We start from the raw sequence: 18,667 nt of genomic DNA on the forward strand, positions 1-18,667 counted from the left end.
CCCACAGTGGAGGGGTCAAAGAGCCACGGGCTGCAGACTCTGGTGTCGGAGGAATAGGTGTAGAGGGGTATTTTTCTGTTTAAGTAAAGTTCTGTTGCAGTAAGATTCTGATCCAAATGTTTTTATTTTTTTATTGACAAAATATTTCAACAATGCAGAATAAATATATCTCAACAATACAATTATTATTGAATTCAAATGGCTCAGAACAAAGCAGCATACTTTAACAAAACGTCAAATCAGAATGAGAGAAAATAACAGTAAACAACGTCGCATAGGACTAAAATATACGCATAAATAAACACATTTTTCTTAAAACAGGGATTTGTGTTATTATATAGCCCACAGTTTCTCATAAAGTAAATGCACAAATTAAGGTCTATTACCTATATCAGAAATTATTTCTAAAAATTTAAATAAGAAATGGGCTTTGAGAATTTTACATTATTTTAAAGTATTCTTCCACACAAGTTTTTAATTTTTAAAACCAACAAAAACTGGTTGCAAAAAACGACATTTATGTACAACAAATGTCATCAAATAATTAACACCAAAGTCTGCTTTTGTTTTCTGTTTGTAGACCAAATCTAATGGTTTGGAAATGTAAAGGGATTCAATAAATACTAATACGGCTTAACCAGCTGTGAAAATCAATCCAGAAAGTTATGGATTTCTCTTATGAATAAAAGATGCTCAACTGTTTTTATATTGTTCCTGCAAAACGTGCACGTTTGTGTTAATGTTGAATTTATTATGAAGGTAATCATTAGATTGATAAATAGCATTTAAGACTTTGAATGTTTTTTTTTCTTCTTTTCTTTTCTTTTGGTGGAATTTGGGAAACAAATATAATGAGTTAAATCCGCTCCTAATGTTAAAGGGCAAAAACAGAAAGGTCGACTATATACAGTCTATGGTCGACTGTAGGGCGGGAGCTAAGCTCTACGCATCGACTGATTGGACACGAGGGCGTTTCTGTTCTCGAAGAGCCAATAATCTCCCGCCTTGTCATCCTGCTTAAGGACCAATGGGAGAAGAAGCAGAAGAAGCTCGTCCAATCAGCAGCGGATACCAGCAGCCTGACAGAAACCCCGCCTGCGCAGTAGACGTCCCTCTATTTTGGCGGTATTGCAAAAAACATGGCGGAAAATTCGAAAGATAAAATAAGTAAGTAATGTGGTTTTCTGTAGTTGTTTGTCTCACTAATGTCATCATGTAAATATTCTAACGACTCAACAAAGTCTGCGCTTCCGCTCGTGAGTTACCGGATGTGTCGTTCGTGTTTTAGTGGCTTTTATGGTGTTCTTGTCCAGCTTTCGACAGTTCGAGCTCCTTAAACAGGGACGGTTACCACCGAAGAGCATGATTTAACCACGTCGAATGAGTGGTTAGTTCTATTTGGAGTCACAGTTACTGACAGGTGATCAACCTATGAGGGTCCAGCGGGCGGAATGTGGCACGAGATCTACGATGGGCGCCAGGCATCAAAGATGATCGATCATCTCAGAGATCACCTCATTATCTTAAAGCTCTAAATTATACAGACTCGGGGGTAGATTTACGTTTGCTCCCGTGGGGATCCCAGTTCCAGGATTCTGCCTTCTAAACCGAACAGTCGTGGAGGTTCTGGGTTTGTGGGTCTCACGGGATCATGTCGCAGGTCAGTTTTTAGACGGAAAGGATGAACTTCAGGACAGACGAACTGAAATGACAGCAGCTTATACCAACCATTTCCTTCAAATCCTGAGTCACACATGCGTCTGAAGTATTTTTTTAATCAAACATGATCATGACTGAGGCATTAAAATGTTTAAAATGTAAGTAAGTAAGTAAGTAAAGTTTATTTATACAGCACTTTTCCCAGACAGCAGTCACAAAGTTCTTTACAGGATACAGATACATAAAATACGGCACATTCAACATAAGAATTCTAAAAACACAAAATTCTAAAAACTATAATTAGCCGGACAGAGGCCCACTCAGTGGGGCTGGAAAGCTTGATTGTAAAAATGGGTTTTGAGTTGGGTTTTAAAAACATCCATAGAATGGAGGGAACGTAAAATGGGGGAGTTCATTCCACAGCCTAGGTGCCACTGCTTCAAGAACGGTCTCCTCGGGTTTGAAAACGTGTCCCAGGCACCATCAGTCGGTTTTGCCCTGAGGAACTCCGTCTTTGGGAAGGGGTATAGGGCTGGATGAGGTCTGAGATGTATGAGGGGGCTTGTCCATGAAGGGCTCTGAAGGTCAGGACTAAAATTTTAAAATTAATTCTAAAAGTGAGCGGGAGCCAGGGAAGAGACTTGTGTGTCGTAATGTAGTTATAACTAAAAAAATAAATGCCATTAAAATGGGAAAGAAAGACTTTAGATTCAGTTTATGTTAATATTATGTTATTGGACACGTATGGATGGATAAAGTGACTGTTTAACCCTATTTAGAGAATATATTCACAATTTATAATATTTTTAAAAAGTTAAATTATGCATACCCAGACACTTAACTAGAAAATCCTATCCATTTTTTTCATAAATACCATGACTGAAGAAAACATTGTGAGATTTCATTCTCTGGCTGGCACGTGCATCATGTCAGGTAGTTAATGTTGACATCACAGGCAACTGTCTCTTTATAACAACTCATGTTAAATGACACTGAGCATCATTTTTATGCCACTTTCAGAAGAAAAATGTTTTTGTTCAGATCCTGCGATCAAAAAAGGTTTTACAGCAGCTAACACAGCTCATGAGGAAAGACTGGATTTCTTAATTCTGGAGACTGATTGGAATGTGGTTTCCTGTGGTTCAGTGTGCAGCGTGTCTTGTAAGATGACGTATGGCGAGCTGGAGGCCTTGTGTCGCACTGAGACCCTGCACTGCAAAGAGCTCGGAGTGAGCAGAGCCAATGTCAACGATTACGAGGTGGAGTTTCTCTGCAACTACAAGAAGACTAAGGTATGTGAGTAATACTTCAATGAAGATGAATTTGTTTGGGTTTGTACAGGGCTGCCACCAACGATTATTTTAATAGTCGACTAATCGGACCATTCCTAAACTGGATGTAAAACACTCATCTTAACCATCATTAGCTTTAAGGCTTGACATGGTTAAGCTATATGATAACTAAAAGAAAGACAATAGTTTGTTAAACCTTTATTGAATCCTGCAGATCATTTCCTTCATTAGTTTATGGCAATAAAACAAGATTAAATCAAATGACGTCTGCATTTGAAACAAAGAACTATTTTTCACTAAAGATAAAGTTTTATTCTCACTGACTCAAATAGAACTAAAGTACATTTTGTGGTGCTGAACGCTCACAACTGGACCTACTACACTGTGACTCGACAGAATTCCAGCCTGTATGATGTTCTCGCTGGTAGCAGGAAAGTGATCATGTCTCCATGTCTGCAGAAAGACTTGATGTCTCTAGAGAGCAGATGTTCCTTCAGCAGAGACATTTCACTCTGATGAGGTCGAGGCTGCAGGGATCCACAAAACATTTAGTTTAGAAGTTTGTGCTAATGTTAGCTTAGCTTACCTAGACGATGATCCCTCTTCAGCGACTTAGTCACAACGTGTTTCCTCTCCAGGTGTTCATGCTTCACCTTAGTGCTGCTGTGGAACACAAGTTCTGCCTCGCAGAGATTGTAAAGGACGCTTTGTCTCTTTTTTTAATGTTTCCTACATTTTCCAGCGCCGTTGGCGTGTTGTTATGGTACCCAGATCTTCCTAGAATTTCTTGTGACATCACTAATGACCTAAATTAGCACAGTTGCGCATGTGTGTCAAAGACAATGGCAGAAAATGCGTTAGAAAGCACACACTGTAGTTTTGAAGTTTTGAGATATAAAAGAAAGCATTATCATCACAATTAAATTAGTCTGCGACTATTTTAAAAGTCGGCATAGTTGTGACTAATCGACTAGTCGTGGCAGCCCCAGTAGACAGTAGTTTTCCCTGATAAAAGTTTGTATTTGTACTACATTCTTTTAACCATAACTCCTCAACCGTTAATGGAATCAATTCCAACAGAATCTGAAAAGGAGAAAAGCAGCTTTGCACTGTTACACAATACATGAATCAAAGCCGCTTTCCTCCACGTCAGTATCAGCAGATTTATGTTGATGGTCGGACAGTTATGGTAGTTCAAATTGGATGTGTTATTTAGGTTTTGCCGCTAACACCTCCGGTGTTAAAAACATAAATATAAAACTCCACATTTTGCACTATTGTGAAATAACCAGCATGTAAATGTATCACAGAAGATTATTTACTGTTGGAAAGAAATGTTTGAATTTTACTACTAAATAAAAAGGACCAGGATGTGAACATAACGATGTCTGCTCTGAGTCAAAGCTGCTGCCTTTCAGGAGGAGGAGGAGTTCTACCTGGTCAAGTGGAAGGGCTTCCCTGAGTCTGATAACAGCTGGGAACCAAAGAGGAACCTCAAATGCCCAAAGCTCATGAAGCAGTTCCATCTGGACCTGGACAAGGTGCTCCGGAGTCAGAAGAGGCGGGCCATACCCAAAAAGTTGGATAAGGAGGTGGCCTCGTTCCTGGCTCAGAAAGCCAAACTCCGTCAGAGTCTCCAGCGCTGGCAGGACCATTTGAATGACACTCGCAACCATCCCGGTCGCATTTTTGTCACAAACGACGTGGACCTCGAGGGCCCTCCAAAGAACTTCACCTACATCAACAACTACAAAGTTGGCCCCGGCATCGTGTTGAACGAGATGGCTGTGGGTTGTGACTGTATAAACTGTTTGGAGGATCCGGTGAACGGCTGTTGTCCAGGTGCCTCCCTGCACCGCATGGCCTACAACGACCGAGGCCAGGTCCGGATCAAGCCGGGCTCGCCCATTTATGAATGTAACTCCCGGTGCAGCTGCGGCCCGGATTGTCCCAACCGAGTGGTCCAGAAGGGCATTCAGTTTGACCTGTGCATCTTCAAGACAGAGGATGGCCGGGGATGGGGCGTGCGCACGCTGCAGGCCATCAAGAAGAACACCTTTGTCATGGAGTATGTGGGAGAGGTGAGAGAACCTTTAACTCACTTTTCAGTCTTCTTTTAAAACAAAACGCGCTTAAAAACAACGTGAAGTTCAGAAATTTGGATCATTTGCCAGTTAATTTATTTCTGCGGTAATTGATTCTATAGTTGATTATTTTTTAATTCAGTTTAGTCAAATCATTTAACAATTTTCTTAAAGAAATAAAGAATGATAAAAAGCAGCAGTTTAATCCTGGATTCCTTTGAATGAAATGTATTTAAACTTGATCACCTCACATGTACATGGTGTCATTTTTGGACCGTGGATTGTTACTTTAGTCATGAATCTGATTACACATCAAACCATGATTCTTACTATTATACATTGGGCACCCCAGGTAAAATGTTGGGTATAGAGAACTCAAGGAACAATTGAAAAATCTTTTAAAGGCATCAGATTACAGATGAGGCATTCTTTTAATATTAAGGCGGCTGGATGGCTCAGTGGCTGGCACGCAGGAGACCTGGGTTCGATCCCCGGGGTGTCCACTGATCGCCACCCAGATTGGGTCCTTAGGCAAGACCCTTGACACTGCTGCCTAACTGGGTCCCTGTGCCCCTCAAGTACAGGGTTGTGTCAGGAAAACTCTGCCAAAATCTGATGCAAAACTGTGACGACCCCAAAGGGATAAGCCGAAAGGTGAAGAAGAAATTCTTTTAATATTAAAAAAGAGGCTTTTTTTTCCTTTATTTACCCTTTCAAAATACCAAGAAGCAAAATAACGGTGTTGAAAAGTTTGAGCATTCTGCAGAGTTAGTACCTTGATCTCCACGGTTCATGATTGCTCTATTTTCTTCATCTTTTTTTCACCCAATACTTTTACTTTGAAAATGTACTTTTATGGTAGTTTTGTTGTTGTTTCAATTACATTGTTAGAATTGTGTGAGACAGTATTTATCTGTTATTGCATCAACAGTATAATAACAATCACTTTCATCTGCTCAGATATCTGCGCTTCATCTGCGATTTGGTTTCTATCTCTTCAGTTTCTATTTTCTTGCTTCTTCTTGCGAATATTCCATTCCTGCAATGGGACGGGGGAGGATGAAACTACAGTAGCACTTCTGCTTGGTTTTGTTTATATTTCATTTCATTTATATATTTATTTCATTTTCACACTACACAGCAATAAATTACACACCATTCTTGTCTTTGATGACACTGAAAGAAGACAACTCATTATCAATGCCCCATTTAACTAAACCATGAAACCATTTGAACCAAAGAAAACTCTTTGTAATGCAAAAGAAATGCATTAAATAGCTGACACCCTCAGAACTATTTTTTTAATATAACCCTTACTCAACATCCGAATAGTTTACCTTATAGTTCTTGTCTGGACATTTGTTGTTCAGTTTTTTTTAAATGTATTAATTAAATTTGACTCATTGATTTCTCAAGATTATTCCATAGTTTGATAACTATCACTGAAACACTTTTTATTCTGAATTTGTTAGTTTTAAAAATGTCATGTCCTTTCAGTTTGTCATTATTCTCTTTTTTCAAACTTTTGTTATATTGTATGCTTTTGTGATGTGCTCTATACATTATTTTTAAAATGGAATGATCTCCTAAATCGTTAACTTTTAATATTTTTTAGCTTTATAAAAAGTGGTGTTGATGGGTCCTAGAGTTACTTCCTGTGATTATTCTTGTTGCTCGGTTCCATGTATAAATATAAAGTTTATAGATTTCTTGTTTGGTTTCCTCCAAATTTCTATACAGTAAATCAGATATGGAATAATCAATGAGTTATTTATAAGGTATAATTATTTTTTTAATCTAATGACCGTTTGATGTTATACATCAATGCATTTGTTTTTTCCATTTTTTTTAATTATGTTGATGTGTGATTTCTAGTGGGTTTTTTCACAAACTGGCTTTCCTTCACTTTTTAAGTTGAATGCCTGCAATTTAAATAGAGATATTAGTATTTGTGTTTTGATTGCTAAATATCATGAAACATGTTTTTTCACAGTTCATTGATAGTAAATGCCTAAAATCTAACATTAGGTCCTGCAGGTCCGCGTTACAGCAGACTGAGGTACTGTGTGATGAAGAGTAAAATCTGAGCTTTCCAGAACTGGGCTGGGAATCGCTGCCAAAAATGTAAAAAATAGATTCAGTTTAAGTTATGGGTTGATTTCATTTAACTGATTTTTTTTAATAGCTGCTATTTAAAAAAGTCACTTTACTTGGATACAAAAAACACTTGACGTTAAATTGATTTCTATAAATCTTTATAAAACTAAAAGTAACTTTTTAACTGAAAAGAAAATATTAAAGACTTTCCCTCAAAACTAAAAATTGAATAATGATTTTATTAGTTCTGTAATGATTTTATTTTTAAACCCAACATTACTTCTGCAGCATCTAACCATCAATCTGCTATAGAGGATTCAGAGCAGAACCCAGACCGGGCCGGGCAGCTTGCTGCTGGTTCTGGGAGTTTTCTTCTCCGTGTTTATCCTCTGAGATAAACCCTCAGTCACACGCACCTCCCGTACAGGTGCTGCAGGTTTTTGGTCGTAGAGACGAGCAGCTGCATCGTTTGGGAGCACGGGAGTGTCTCACAGTTCTCCTGAGGTTCTTGATGTAAATGAAATGAAACGTACCATTGTCGTTCATGGTATGTGGATTGTGAAATATTCATAATGCTAATGGAAGCTACAATGATGTACAGGTGATGCTGTCATACAGTGACCTTACATCACACTAGTCATTAGCGGGTCCACGTGCCGGCCCCTTACCGACACGGATGCATGATGATACGGAAGTGCCTATAGGACGCCTGTAGAATGTCCACACAAACTACACTTTTTAAAAGTCGGGCTGCACACAAGTGTTCACTACAACCTGTTGCTTGGAGTGTGATTACAGAAAACATGTATTGGAAGATTTTCTTTCTACAGGCTCACAGACTGATCTATGACCTTGATATTCCACGTGGGCCACAGGCATGCCCCGAATAGGTTTTCTTGCAGGTTTTTTTTCCTGCAGATTGTCTGTATCCACTGCTTTAAAGGGAGCTGCAGTCAGCTGCTCTCTGGAGCCATCTGGTGGTTTAAACTCACACATTCAAGCTTTAATGCTGACTAGCAAATTGGATCCCATTTTCACAGCTGTAGTAGATCTGTCTGTGGATTCAACTTAGGGTGGACGCTCCAATACTGTGTCACGCTGCTGATCAACTGATAATATTAGAGTCTGCAGAATGGCTCATTTTGCACTGACTGCTGTCACACTCTTCATCTGTAAGTTTTGTTGAACCCCCATTATTGTAATAGATACTATATAACTTTTGAACATTATTTGTTCTTGAAGTCTTAAGTAAGGCTAGCTCAGCATTAAACTTCATCTTGAATTTCTCACAGCTTGATACAATTCCATAATCTGATTATCTTACACATGTGATGTCTTAAAGAGCTGAGCTTTCATTGGAGAATACCTTATTTCTTAAACCCATAAGTCATTTTCAGCTCACAGCTGCAGTGATGTATCTAAAGATGGTTTCATAATCTCTAAAGAGGAGAATAGAATGGTAGCAGGATGGAGGGATGGCTGAAGGAGGCGGCCCTCACCGTGGAACAGACCAATGAGGGAGAAGGACCAGCCAGTGACTCTGAAACTCTGTAGACACATGTTGTAATAATTTGTAGTGGATGTTGACACACTACATCGAGGAACAGGTGAACTGTCATTTTACAGTGTAGTGAGGATTGTGAAGCACAGAACAGCAGTAACCCTCATGTCTGACTGTTACTGCTTGAAGCAGGAGCTTCTGTATCAGTGAGATCATCAAACCACATCCTGTTTGAATGTAATGTTGAGAAGAGACATTTAACGTTCCCAGCTGCTACTAAACAGCTTCTGCCAACATTATAGAGTTTATAGAGTTATAGACAGCAGGAAAACATTGTAATTGTCAGGTATGGCTATTGCATACTGTTCAAGCTAAACAACAAAAGCCGAGGAGACGGTGCTAAAGGTTTTTATTCTAGCTGCAGAAGAATGACTGGCATTCTACTTTACTTGTGATAATCCACAGCTGTCAGTGCCGTTATGGCCTCATTTCATTCTAAGCACATTTTTTGCTCAAACACTTTGCAGTGGAAGCAGCACAGTAGTGCTCACAAAGAACGTCCCAATCTGACTTCATGATTAAAAATTAGTGCTGGGCAGATTGATCTAAAAATATTGAGTTGTTATTGGTATGGGATCGATACCGGCCTGCAGATATCGATATTTCCACTCTTGTTTGAAATGTTTCTTTATCAGCTGAAATGACCCATCTGAGTCGCTGCCTCACCAGTAGAGAGATCTCAGCAGCACAGAAAGAGCGTGTGTTGTTCACCCTATTTAATGCTGATCTGTTACTTTTCACCTCTTTTTATTGTTCTGTTGAAAGGCTAAGTTATAAATTATTTTCATTTCTAACAGTTGTTTTTTTTTTAATCGTTAAACATTTTGATTTATTTTATATCATAGTTACTTGTTTATTTGGTTGACTGTTTTTCATTCACTTTTTATTTAATTTCAAAAATCTTTTATTTTAACAAGCTATTTAAATTATTGTCCTAACTCTGTTTTTATGTTTTACCATAAACATTTGAGATTTTGAGGTTCATGTCAGATCCACCACATTTACAAAAATATCAATATGGGAATCGAAATCGGCGATACTGACCGGTATCAGATCAACACCTAAATGTTCAGGATCCTTCTGCCCTATTGGAATTCGGGCCGAGCATGTGGTTTCAGATTACATTGATGTTGACACAGCCGTATTTTAGAGTCTTTGCTATGACTCGACTGGTTTTTTACCCACACCCTACTAGTCTTAGAGCGGACAATTTGGACCTAAAAATTGAAGTTCACTGTTTAAGTGTTTAGGAGTGTAACATTTATTGGTTGAATGGATTTCTATTCCTAACCAGATCCATCTGTCTGAGACCAGTCGTTAATCAAAGTGACCTAGACCAGTATAAAACTGTTTTAGTATTGGAAAATATTATGTAAAAATGACCTAGTGCCATCACAGCTGACAACACACTCGTGATGGAAGCAAAAAAATCTTGCAAGTCAACAGGTGGACCCTTGTTTTCTTGGTTCAAGAACACGACAATAGTTATAGATAAAAAAACGAGATTCCTGTGACGGAAAACAAAAAAGCACTTTTTTCTGTGATTAAATAATCATGATTAATGTGATAGTTTGACACCCCTATTTTTACTTCTGTAATCTTATGTGATGATGTGCAGTGAGGTACAAAAGTATCAGTTAGTCTTCGATTCTGTAAGTTAAAAAGCCGAATTTGGTCTGTAATGTTCATGATGGATAAACCTGAACTGTGAGAGACAGAACGTTGAAAAAGAATCCAGGAAATCACATGGTTTGATTGAGGTTGTTCTATTTGCCCCTACAGATTATTACTACAGATGAAGCAGAGAAGAGGGGCCACCTCTACGACCGGCAGGGCTCCACCTACCTGTTTGACCTGGACTATGTTGAGGATGTGTACACAGTGGATGCTGCGCACCAAGGAAACATCTCCCACTTTGTCAACCACAGTGTGAGTGTCGTTTGAAAGTGAAGCTCTCCTTTATGACATGCAGTCACCTGATCCGTACAGGTTTTTAAGACACAGTGTCACAGAGTCTACAAGCTGCTGACAAATGGAATCTAGTGGATTACGCTGTAATCATGTTGTTTTTACTCGTTGGATCACGTGATCAGCTCTGATTTGATCAATGTTGTCTTTTCAGTGTAACCCTAACCTGCAGGTATTCAATGTGTTCATTGACAACATTGACGAGAGGCTTCCCAGAATCGCTCTGTTCTCAACACGATCGATCCGGGCAGGGGAGGAGCTTACCTTCGACTACAAGATGCAAAGTGAGTTCATGTATTTAACACACATGAATGCACTGATAATGATCCTTTATTATGCCTTAGTCAGCCTTAAAAACTTCAACATCAACCTGTAAAGAGTCACTCACTTTTGCCCAAAGTTTACTGGAATGGGCTTCAGCAAACTGTGCTCTCCTACGGGATGTACGACCTTATGAGTATGCATTGAAGTATTTTAAGTGGTTTGATGAAACTAACATCACATCAGCGTCTCCAGACCAGGAGTTTACCATTACAAACTATAGAAACAACAGGAGTGTCTCTACCTTCATCTCCTTCTTGTTTCTGTGGGGATTCATTCATCCAAGATGATTCCAAGGCAGAAAAAGTTTAGGAAAGCATCAACTAAACTTAGCATGGTGTAGAGGTAGAGCGGTCGACCTCTGATCGAGAGATTGCAGGTTTGATTCTCACATTGCCCTTGTGTCAAAGAGTCCTTGAGCAAGACACTGAACCTCACATTGCTCCTGGTGCTTCTTGACTGTTTTGTTTGGCAGCTGAGCACTTTATGGTGAAGATGGTTTGCCTATTATTCAAGAAGCTTTCTTAATTCAGAATTAAACTTGTAAGAGAACTAGTGTTTGTTGGCTCCTCAGAGGTAAGTTTTTCCAAAAAATATTTTCCTTTTTGTCTAGATGAGGGGAGCCCAAACTTTTCACTCCAAGGGCCAACATCTAAATGGGATCCCGGTTCACTGGAGAAATACAATATATTTTTTGCATGTCATGACATAAAAGGAGAAACTAAATAATACAGTTTAATGTGTTTATTTTGATTCTATTCGTTAAGGTAACACACATTAGTAAGAATAAAAAGTAACATTTGCTCTTGAAACTTTAACAACAAGGCCTCTCTGGACATTTTTAATTAAAACCAGATCAATCTCAAACAAACTCTTCCAATGAAAACAGTAAACTGATCCTAACGAGAGACGTGGATCAGCTGATCTTTGACTTAATCCGTCTGTCGCTCCATCTTAGCGAGCTGAAAAAGACGCTAAAAGCATCACAAGTGACAGTGAAGGATCATGGGAATTTCTAACATTAAAAAGCCCAGGACTGACTCACACAGGCAAAGAAAGTGCTAACAGCGCCACCTGGAGGCTGAAAGTATATTACAGCTGAAGAGTTTGGATCATCATAGAGAATCAACGAGAAACAGGTTTTAACTAAACACTCTGCGTCTTCTGCTGCCATGACTTGGCGGGCCAAAAAAATACCTTTGGGCCCCACTTAGGGCAGCCATGGTCTACAGACGACAGTTTACTGTCATTTGATCCATGCAGCACACAGTTAAATGATCAGAAGTGACAGACCACGTACATGACAAACATAACATGATCAAGTAAACTCTCACTCTGAGTCTGCAATCTGCACCTTAAATGCAATTAAAGTGATAATTTGACACCCTTACAACAATGTCTGCCTCGAGGATGAACTGGAAGTCCTTTGGTCAAGATTGATAAAAGGTAGATGAGAATGTGGGACTTCCAGATACACAGAAAGGTAAAGGCTAACTGATCAGATATACAGTAGTATTTGACAAGAAGCAGACAAAGACAGTAATGATAGCAACCCAGAGTGATGGAAACATCAGAGAGAAGGAACATAAGAAGATTAAGGAAAATCAAAGGCTAAGCGAAGAGATGGAGGAAAGGTGGTCTCTGTGGACATTTGGAACGCTCAACATCCGAGAACTGTCTTAGGAGCAGCTAAGATACTGCACAGGTCCCTCAGGTCCAAACTCTGAACTTCAGTGGAATCAGATCTCTGGGTAAATAGGAATTTATTTATTTTTTTAGAGAAAAATACATTCAACAGATTAAATTTAATTTCTTGTCTGTAAATGGATTTAATTTTGACAATTGTGTTGATATTGTATTATCTTCTTATCTAAGTCATGTCCTCTAAGTTTGTGTGGTTTGATATAGATATTTTTTAACATTAAAAACTATTGTAAAACCTTGCTGTGCCCCACGCAGAGTTAAGCAGAAGGCTAAGATTTTGCTTGAAAAAGTTCATCTTTTCTGCACTTTTTTAAGTAATTTCTGCTAAAATGTGTGTATGCGCACTTTTACAACTTAGTGAAAATGAAACTTTGTGCACCTAAAAAGATGCATAGGCTGTGTTTGACCCAGGCCATTCTTCTCTGATTGTTTCCAGTTGACCCAATAGACACAGAAAGCACCAAAATGGACTCCAGTTTCAGCCTGGCTGGGCTTCCCGCTTCGCCGAAGAAGAAGATCCGAGTGGAGTGTCGGTGTGGCTCAGAACTCTGTCGGAAGTACCTCTTCTGACTGCAGGAAGTCTCTTGAAAACTGTACAGAAATGTTTTTAATGATATCTTTCATTATGTTTTTATATGCGACCATGAGAAACTGTCAAGATTTTAAACGTGCTTTTGATAAGCAAGAAGAAAAGAACCAGCGACTTCTATAGCTCAGAGGTGCTGCATCTGAGCTTCACTTCAGTCTTCCTCCATTGATTCTGACATTTCCTCTACCTGAGGACAACCTTACCACCTGCCCAGTGGGACATTCAATGGAATCAAACTTCAGCTTCACTGTGAATCCGCTGAATTCTGTCTGATGATCAAGTCAGTTTCTCTCTTGATCATCGTGTTGACGTCACGCCTGATGTTCTGGGTGTGTTCTCCCAGCTCCTGAAAGTTTGCTGAGCTCAGTCCAACTATTTCAAATACCTTGGATTCTTGAAAAATGCTAACTGTATTAGCCAAATACCATAGTATCTGCGTGTGGAGTCTGGATGTTGGTCCTGCTCAGATAACATGTCACGCGATTCTTTTAAGGATATTGGACCCGCATCAGCCAAACCGCTTTCTGGAGTCTCTTGGTTGTTCTTTATTTCATTTTCTGTTTAAACTGGGGGATTTTAGTAGTTGTGGATAAAGTCACATTTGAATAAAACTTGAGCCTGAAAGCATGACCTGCATGATAATTTGGGTTCGTCTGTTTTGATGTTATTGCTGGACTGTTCAACATCTCCCTGTGCCGGCCTTCAGCCCAGATAAAATACAGGGTTGTGTCAGAAAGAGCATCCGCCATGAAAAACAGCTTTCCTGTGGGAAGCAGTGAAAGCTACTTCACTGTAGCGAACCCTGAATAAACAGTTCACCTATGTCCAGATTTCCTCCCTACTCCCTGAAAATACTTGGTGCCCTGGATTTTAAATATGACGTCACCTGATAAATGTGAACATTCTATGACGACTATTTATGAATCCACTGTGTTCTGATGATGATGGAAATGCGGATGGTTTAAAAAGAAAAAAAAAAAAGCAATAAAAACGCATTTTGTTCACATAAAGAAATCTTTCAAATGCACTCTATGCAGTATTTGCAAACAGAGTAAACATCAATGTACACGGGTTTTCTGCAAAGACTTGTGGGAAATTTCTAGGGCATCACTGGATTTTGAAATTGTAAATTCTGACACCCAACAAAATGGCAAACACCCAAGACAGAGCACAAAGTAGTGAGCAGTGAAGAAACTGGATGGATTCAGACTGGACACATGATGTCTCCTCAAAGTGAACCAGAGTTAATTTACCTGATAATCCAGAACAAAGTTTCAGTCTGAATACACACAAATTAATCCTAGTCCTGATCAGGAACTGCTCTCTGACCTTTCTTCAGAGGTGGTCCTGGTTTCTTCCCAATCACAGCTCATAGCCGTCGCGTCTCCAGGAACCATCATGCAGCATAAACACCTGACCTTCACAAAGACGCTCTCAATCCATCGGTGAAATCAAAAGTTTGAAGAAGTGAAAATCCTGGCAACCTGCAGAACCTCCATCTTTATTTCTGTTTTGACCCGCCCCCATAACTGCTGGCCAATGACTGAAGAGATCTTTCGTCACATGGTTTTAACAAGCTTTGGTCTGAAACAGAAATCTCTGGTAGATAGTCTGAATACAGACCAAAGGTTCAGGACTTGAACCGGTCCAACAGACTTTCCCGCCTGAACACAGCCCATCAAATGTCTTTTGAGCTTTACTTTGACCTTTTCTGATCATTTTTCTTCATCTCTTCCATCCTGTCTTTAGCTCCTCCCACTGGCTTTAATGTTCTGCTCTTAATGATGGATGAGCACAAACCTCTGAACACTTGGGACTGAAACGGATGAATGACAGTCCTCATCTGCATCATGCTACTTCAGTCTTTGGTTCTAATGATAAAGAAAAACCTCTTTATGTCGAGCAATACTCCAATGTTCTTCAGTAGATGTTTATAAAGCTGATTGGAAGTGTTTTTGATGAGTATGGATCGGTAACGGACATTCTTCATCCGTGGGGGTGGGACGGGGAAGGGGGAGTTCTTCGTATTTGCAGATGTCTCTGGTGCCTGACCCTCGTGAATAAGGAGGGAACACTCTAATGTTCATTCTTCACTTTAAACAACTCCAAAGCAGTATTTTTATCTATTTAAGCATTTCTGAGTAAACCTCTGAAGAACCGCCCCTCCCAACCCACGAAAACGTTATCTCACTCTGATGTAGAACCGTGAAAACCGCCCCTTTCAGGAAGAGTGAGCTGCCAGCCCCGCCCCCAGGTCGTGCATGGTTGTGCAGATGCTGGTGTCGGTGCTCTCTGTGTAGAGATTACCACGAAACGTTCATTTGATTTGCGCCTGGGTTTCTGAAGGCAGGTCTATGGTGTGCACCTCCATCTTAGAAAAGTTTGGATGTTCTTTGTTTTCGTTGGAGAAATGCAGACACGCTGCTGAGGACGACTCTAGGATGATGTCATGAAATGGGCAGCACCCACAAGGAGCAAAAGGCGGAGCCTCAGAAATTGAGGCGTCTTACTTCTGGGTATGAAAAGAGTTCACAAAAATAATATTTCATAAATAAATTGTTCTTTAGTGTTCCAAAGATAATATATGCTCATATAATATGGATAAAGTTTTCTCTGAAAGGATTAAATAATGTATGGTTTAGGACTTTTTAGGCGAGCCTGGCAGAAAGTTTGAAAACTACTGGTTAATTAAAATAAATGTGTCAACAGTAAGGTGGAATCATTCTGAATGTATTAATAAATACAGCTTTGTGCTGAAAAAAAATCTGATTTGATTTTACCTGATGAAATAAATTTAAAACAACTTTTATGGTCAGAAGTGAAAGAAGAGAACCTCCTTCTATCATGGCGAGGAATTGTGACAGTAAATCCAGGAGTTATGAGTTTTGAAGATAATGTTAAAAAGAACTGAAAAACCTGTTGAGTGTGATTGGAAACCTTTATTGTCCTTTATTCTTTGTTCCATTACCATGTTAACTGAATAATAACCAGCTTTTAAGAACCTGCAACATTTCAGTCGTCGTCTGAAACTTTGGGGCTCAGGGCTCAGCCAATCGGCATTGAAAGTGTTCCTTGAGCAGCTTGTTTTGGTACCGTTGCTCTGGCTTGATTTCCATGTTGACACCATTATTAGGAATTAATTCATCAGGAAAAGTCAATGAGTGTTTGGCCTTAAATACATTCTTAGCATTCCATTTTTTGTTGTTTTTTTTCCCACTACATTCACTTGTTCACACCAAATGTAACATTAAGAAAGTAGAACACAGCGCCTGTCCCGTGGCCCTCTCAGCATTTGGATCGTTCTCTGGTCACATGACACAATAAGGCTCTGGTGGCAGATGAGGTTTAGTCCTGCAGCAGGCTGGTAGGTGAGAAAGAAGCCCTTTCTTCAAGTCTTTGTTAAGGAAGAAACAGACGATAGGATTGACCCCGGCTTGGGCAAAGCTCATCCACACCGTGGTGGACAGGTACCGGTGTGGTATCGTACACGCCTTGACAAACACTCTCCAGTAACAGGCCACTATGTACGGAGACCAGAGCAGCAGGAACAGCAGTGTGATCACGTAGAACATCCGGCCAAGCTGTTTCTCCACCTTGAACTCTTCCATGCCCAACAGGCGTCGGTTTTGGTTGTGCAAATTCTGCCGGATGCCTAAAAGAGTGGGAGGCATTGGACCCCGACCAAAACCTGCAATCCAGTTGGCTGCTGCTTGGCCTGTGGCTCCGGGCCCATGAAAGGTCCAGTTCTGGCTAATAGCTGGAACCAGTTGGACCGGTTTCATCTTCCGGTGCTTGTACTCAAAAAGAAGCAACTTCATGTAGACGACGTGCGTGGCCAGAATGAGCACGGCCAGCATCAGCATGAAGCCCAGCGTGTCGTTGGCCTTGAAATAGCGATGCTCAAATATGCACTGGTCCTCCTCCCGGATGAACTTGTAAGTTCCCACGTCAAAAACTGGTGGGAAGGCCATCGCCACAGACAGAGTCCACACCATGCACACCACCGCCACGCACGTCCAGAACGTCATTCGCTTGGTATAAAAGCGGTAATGTGCAATGGCCATGTAGCGTGTCACGCTGATACAAAAAAGCATGAAAGCAGCATGGAAGCAGAACAACACAGCCATGAAGGCCACCACTTTGCAGCTCAGCACGCTGTAGGTCCAGGCGGAGCCATTCTTTATGGACACCAGCACGAAGGGGAAGCAAATGGCTGAGCGGATCGTGTCTGCCAGACACAAGTCCAGCAGGAAGTAGTAGGGCGCCTTATGAAGCATCCGGTTCCTTAAGACCAGCAGGGACACCATCAGGTTCCCCATCAGACTGAGGAAGATGATCAGCCCAAGGAGCACTAGTTTGATGTAGGTCGACACAGTTGAAGAAGAGCTGTCCGGCAACATCCCAGCCGCTGTCGCCACCGCCACCGCCGTGGGCTCCACAAGAACCTCACTGCTCTCACTTCCATTGGCCATGGATGCTCCTCAACCCACAGTGGCCCGTGTGAAGCCCAAACCCAACCGCTCTCCCTCTCAGCAAGTCGATGTAGCGTTGTCCTCGTGGTGGCTTCCTTTTTGAGGCTCACAACCAGCAGAAGCACTTCAGTCCACATGGCCCCATTTCAAGGACAGTCCCTTTGTTTTGAAGGACCGCTCTCCAGCAGCCTGGAACCACAAAAAGATAAATTCAAAGTTAGACTCCTCCAGATCAGTGTAAGTACTCTACTGGCTGATGACTATCCGGCCCACGTGTTTCATTGGTTCATTAGAAATTCCGGTCTGTTGGTGTGGAATTCCCCCCACCCCCTCCCATCCCCGCTGCTGAGTGCTCGCTCTTCACCACAATGAAAAATACTCAGAAATGCAACTTTGGGTCTAACTTTATTTATGTGTGTCCTCCGTCATCAGAAAAATGCCACAAGAACATCACAACCCTTCTGCTATTCTAGACATGTTTACATTAAGTGCGGGTCATCTGGACCCACGAGACAGCAGACTGAACTTTTTTCAAGGATTTTTTATCTTCACTGGTGTCTGTGGCAGACATGAAAGCTTGTCCACCTTTATCATGGGATGGGTCACACATCAATGTAACGACGGTCCCGCGTGCCCCGGTCTGGGTGCTCGGCGGGATTGCCCGGCGGGCGGTTTCTCTCCGCGGCTCCATGGCGGGTGCTGGGGGATCTTGGCTGCAGCTGCTGCCCCGGCGGGGGGTCTGGGCGTGGGGATGGCCGGGCGCTCTCCCCCTGAGTACATTCCATCACCATCCACCTCAGTGAAACATAAACATTCACCTGAGCACAGGTGTTAGCTCACCTTAGCACTAACCGTTTGTGTGACAGAATGAAAGTCTTTATCTGAATGGATTTGTATGATGGAGTGTGTGAGCTGCTGTT

General features: G+C 40.9%; 3 protein-coding genes across 9 annotated transcripts in view; 1 reads left to right on the plus strand and 2 right to left on the minus strand.

Moving 5' to 3' along the window:
• LOC112140035 (paired box protein Pax-7) overlaps nt 1–18,667 on the minus strand; it is a 629,290-nt gene that overhangs the window by 45,110 nt on the left and 565,513 nt on the right. The window lies entirely within an intron of this gene.
• LOC112140032 (histone-lysine N-methyltransferase SUV39H1) lies at nt 598–14,243 on the plus strand. 3 transcript variants are annotated; one of them, XM_024262932.2, is made up of 6 exons: nt 598–1,167; nt 2,806–2,951; nt 4,370–5,032; nt 10,476–10,622; nt 10,816–10,945; nt 13,123–14,243. In XM_024262932.2, the coding sequence occupies exons 1-6, from the start codon at nt 1,140–1,142 to the stop codon at nt 13,254–13,256; spliced, it is 1,248 nt and encodes a 415-aa protein (XP_024118700.1). In that variant the 5' UTR covers nt 598–1,139; the 3' UTR covers nt 13,257–14,243. The 3 variants fall into 3 exon arrangements, with proteins under 3 accessions (XP_024118700.1, XP_024118701.1, XP_024118702.1); XM_024262933.2 differs by having other exon boundaries at nt 1,146–1,256; XM_024262934.2 differs by lacking the exon at nt 598–1,167 and adding an exon at nt 1,536–1,660.
• gpr173 (G protein-coupled receptor 173) overlaps nt 15,297–18,667 on the minus strand; it is a 15,958-nt gene continuing 12,587 nt past the window's right edge. Inside the window, exon 2 of the mRNA XM_024262938.2 lies at nt 15,297–17,936. Within this exon, the coding sequence (XP_024118706.1) occupies nt 16,584–17,747 (1,164 nt within the window). The 5' untranslated portion in view covers nt 17,748–17,936 and the 3' untranslated portion in view covers nt 15,297–16,583. The remainder of the gene's footprint in view (nt 17,937–18,667) is intronic.

Source organism: Oryzias melastigma, linkage group LG7 (assembly GCF_002922805.2).
Source record: "Oryzias melastigma strain HK-1 linkage group LG7, ASM292280v2, whole genome shotgun sequence".
Taxonomy (NCBI): Eukaryota; Metazoa; Chordata; class Actinopteri; order Beloniformes; family Adrianichthyidae; genus Oryzias; species Oryzias melastigma.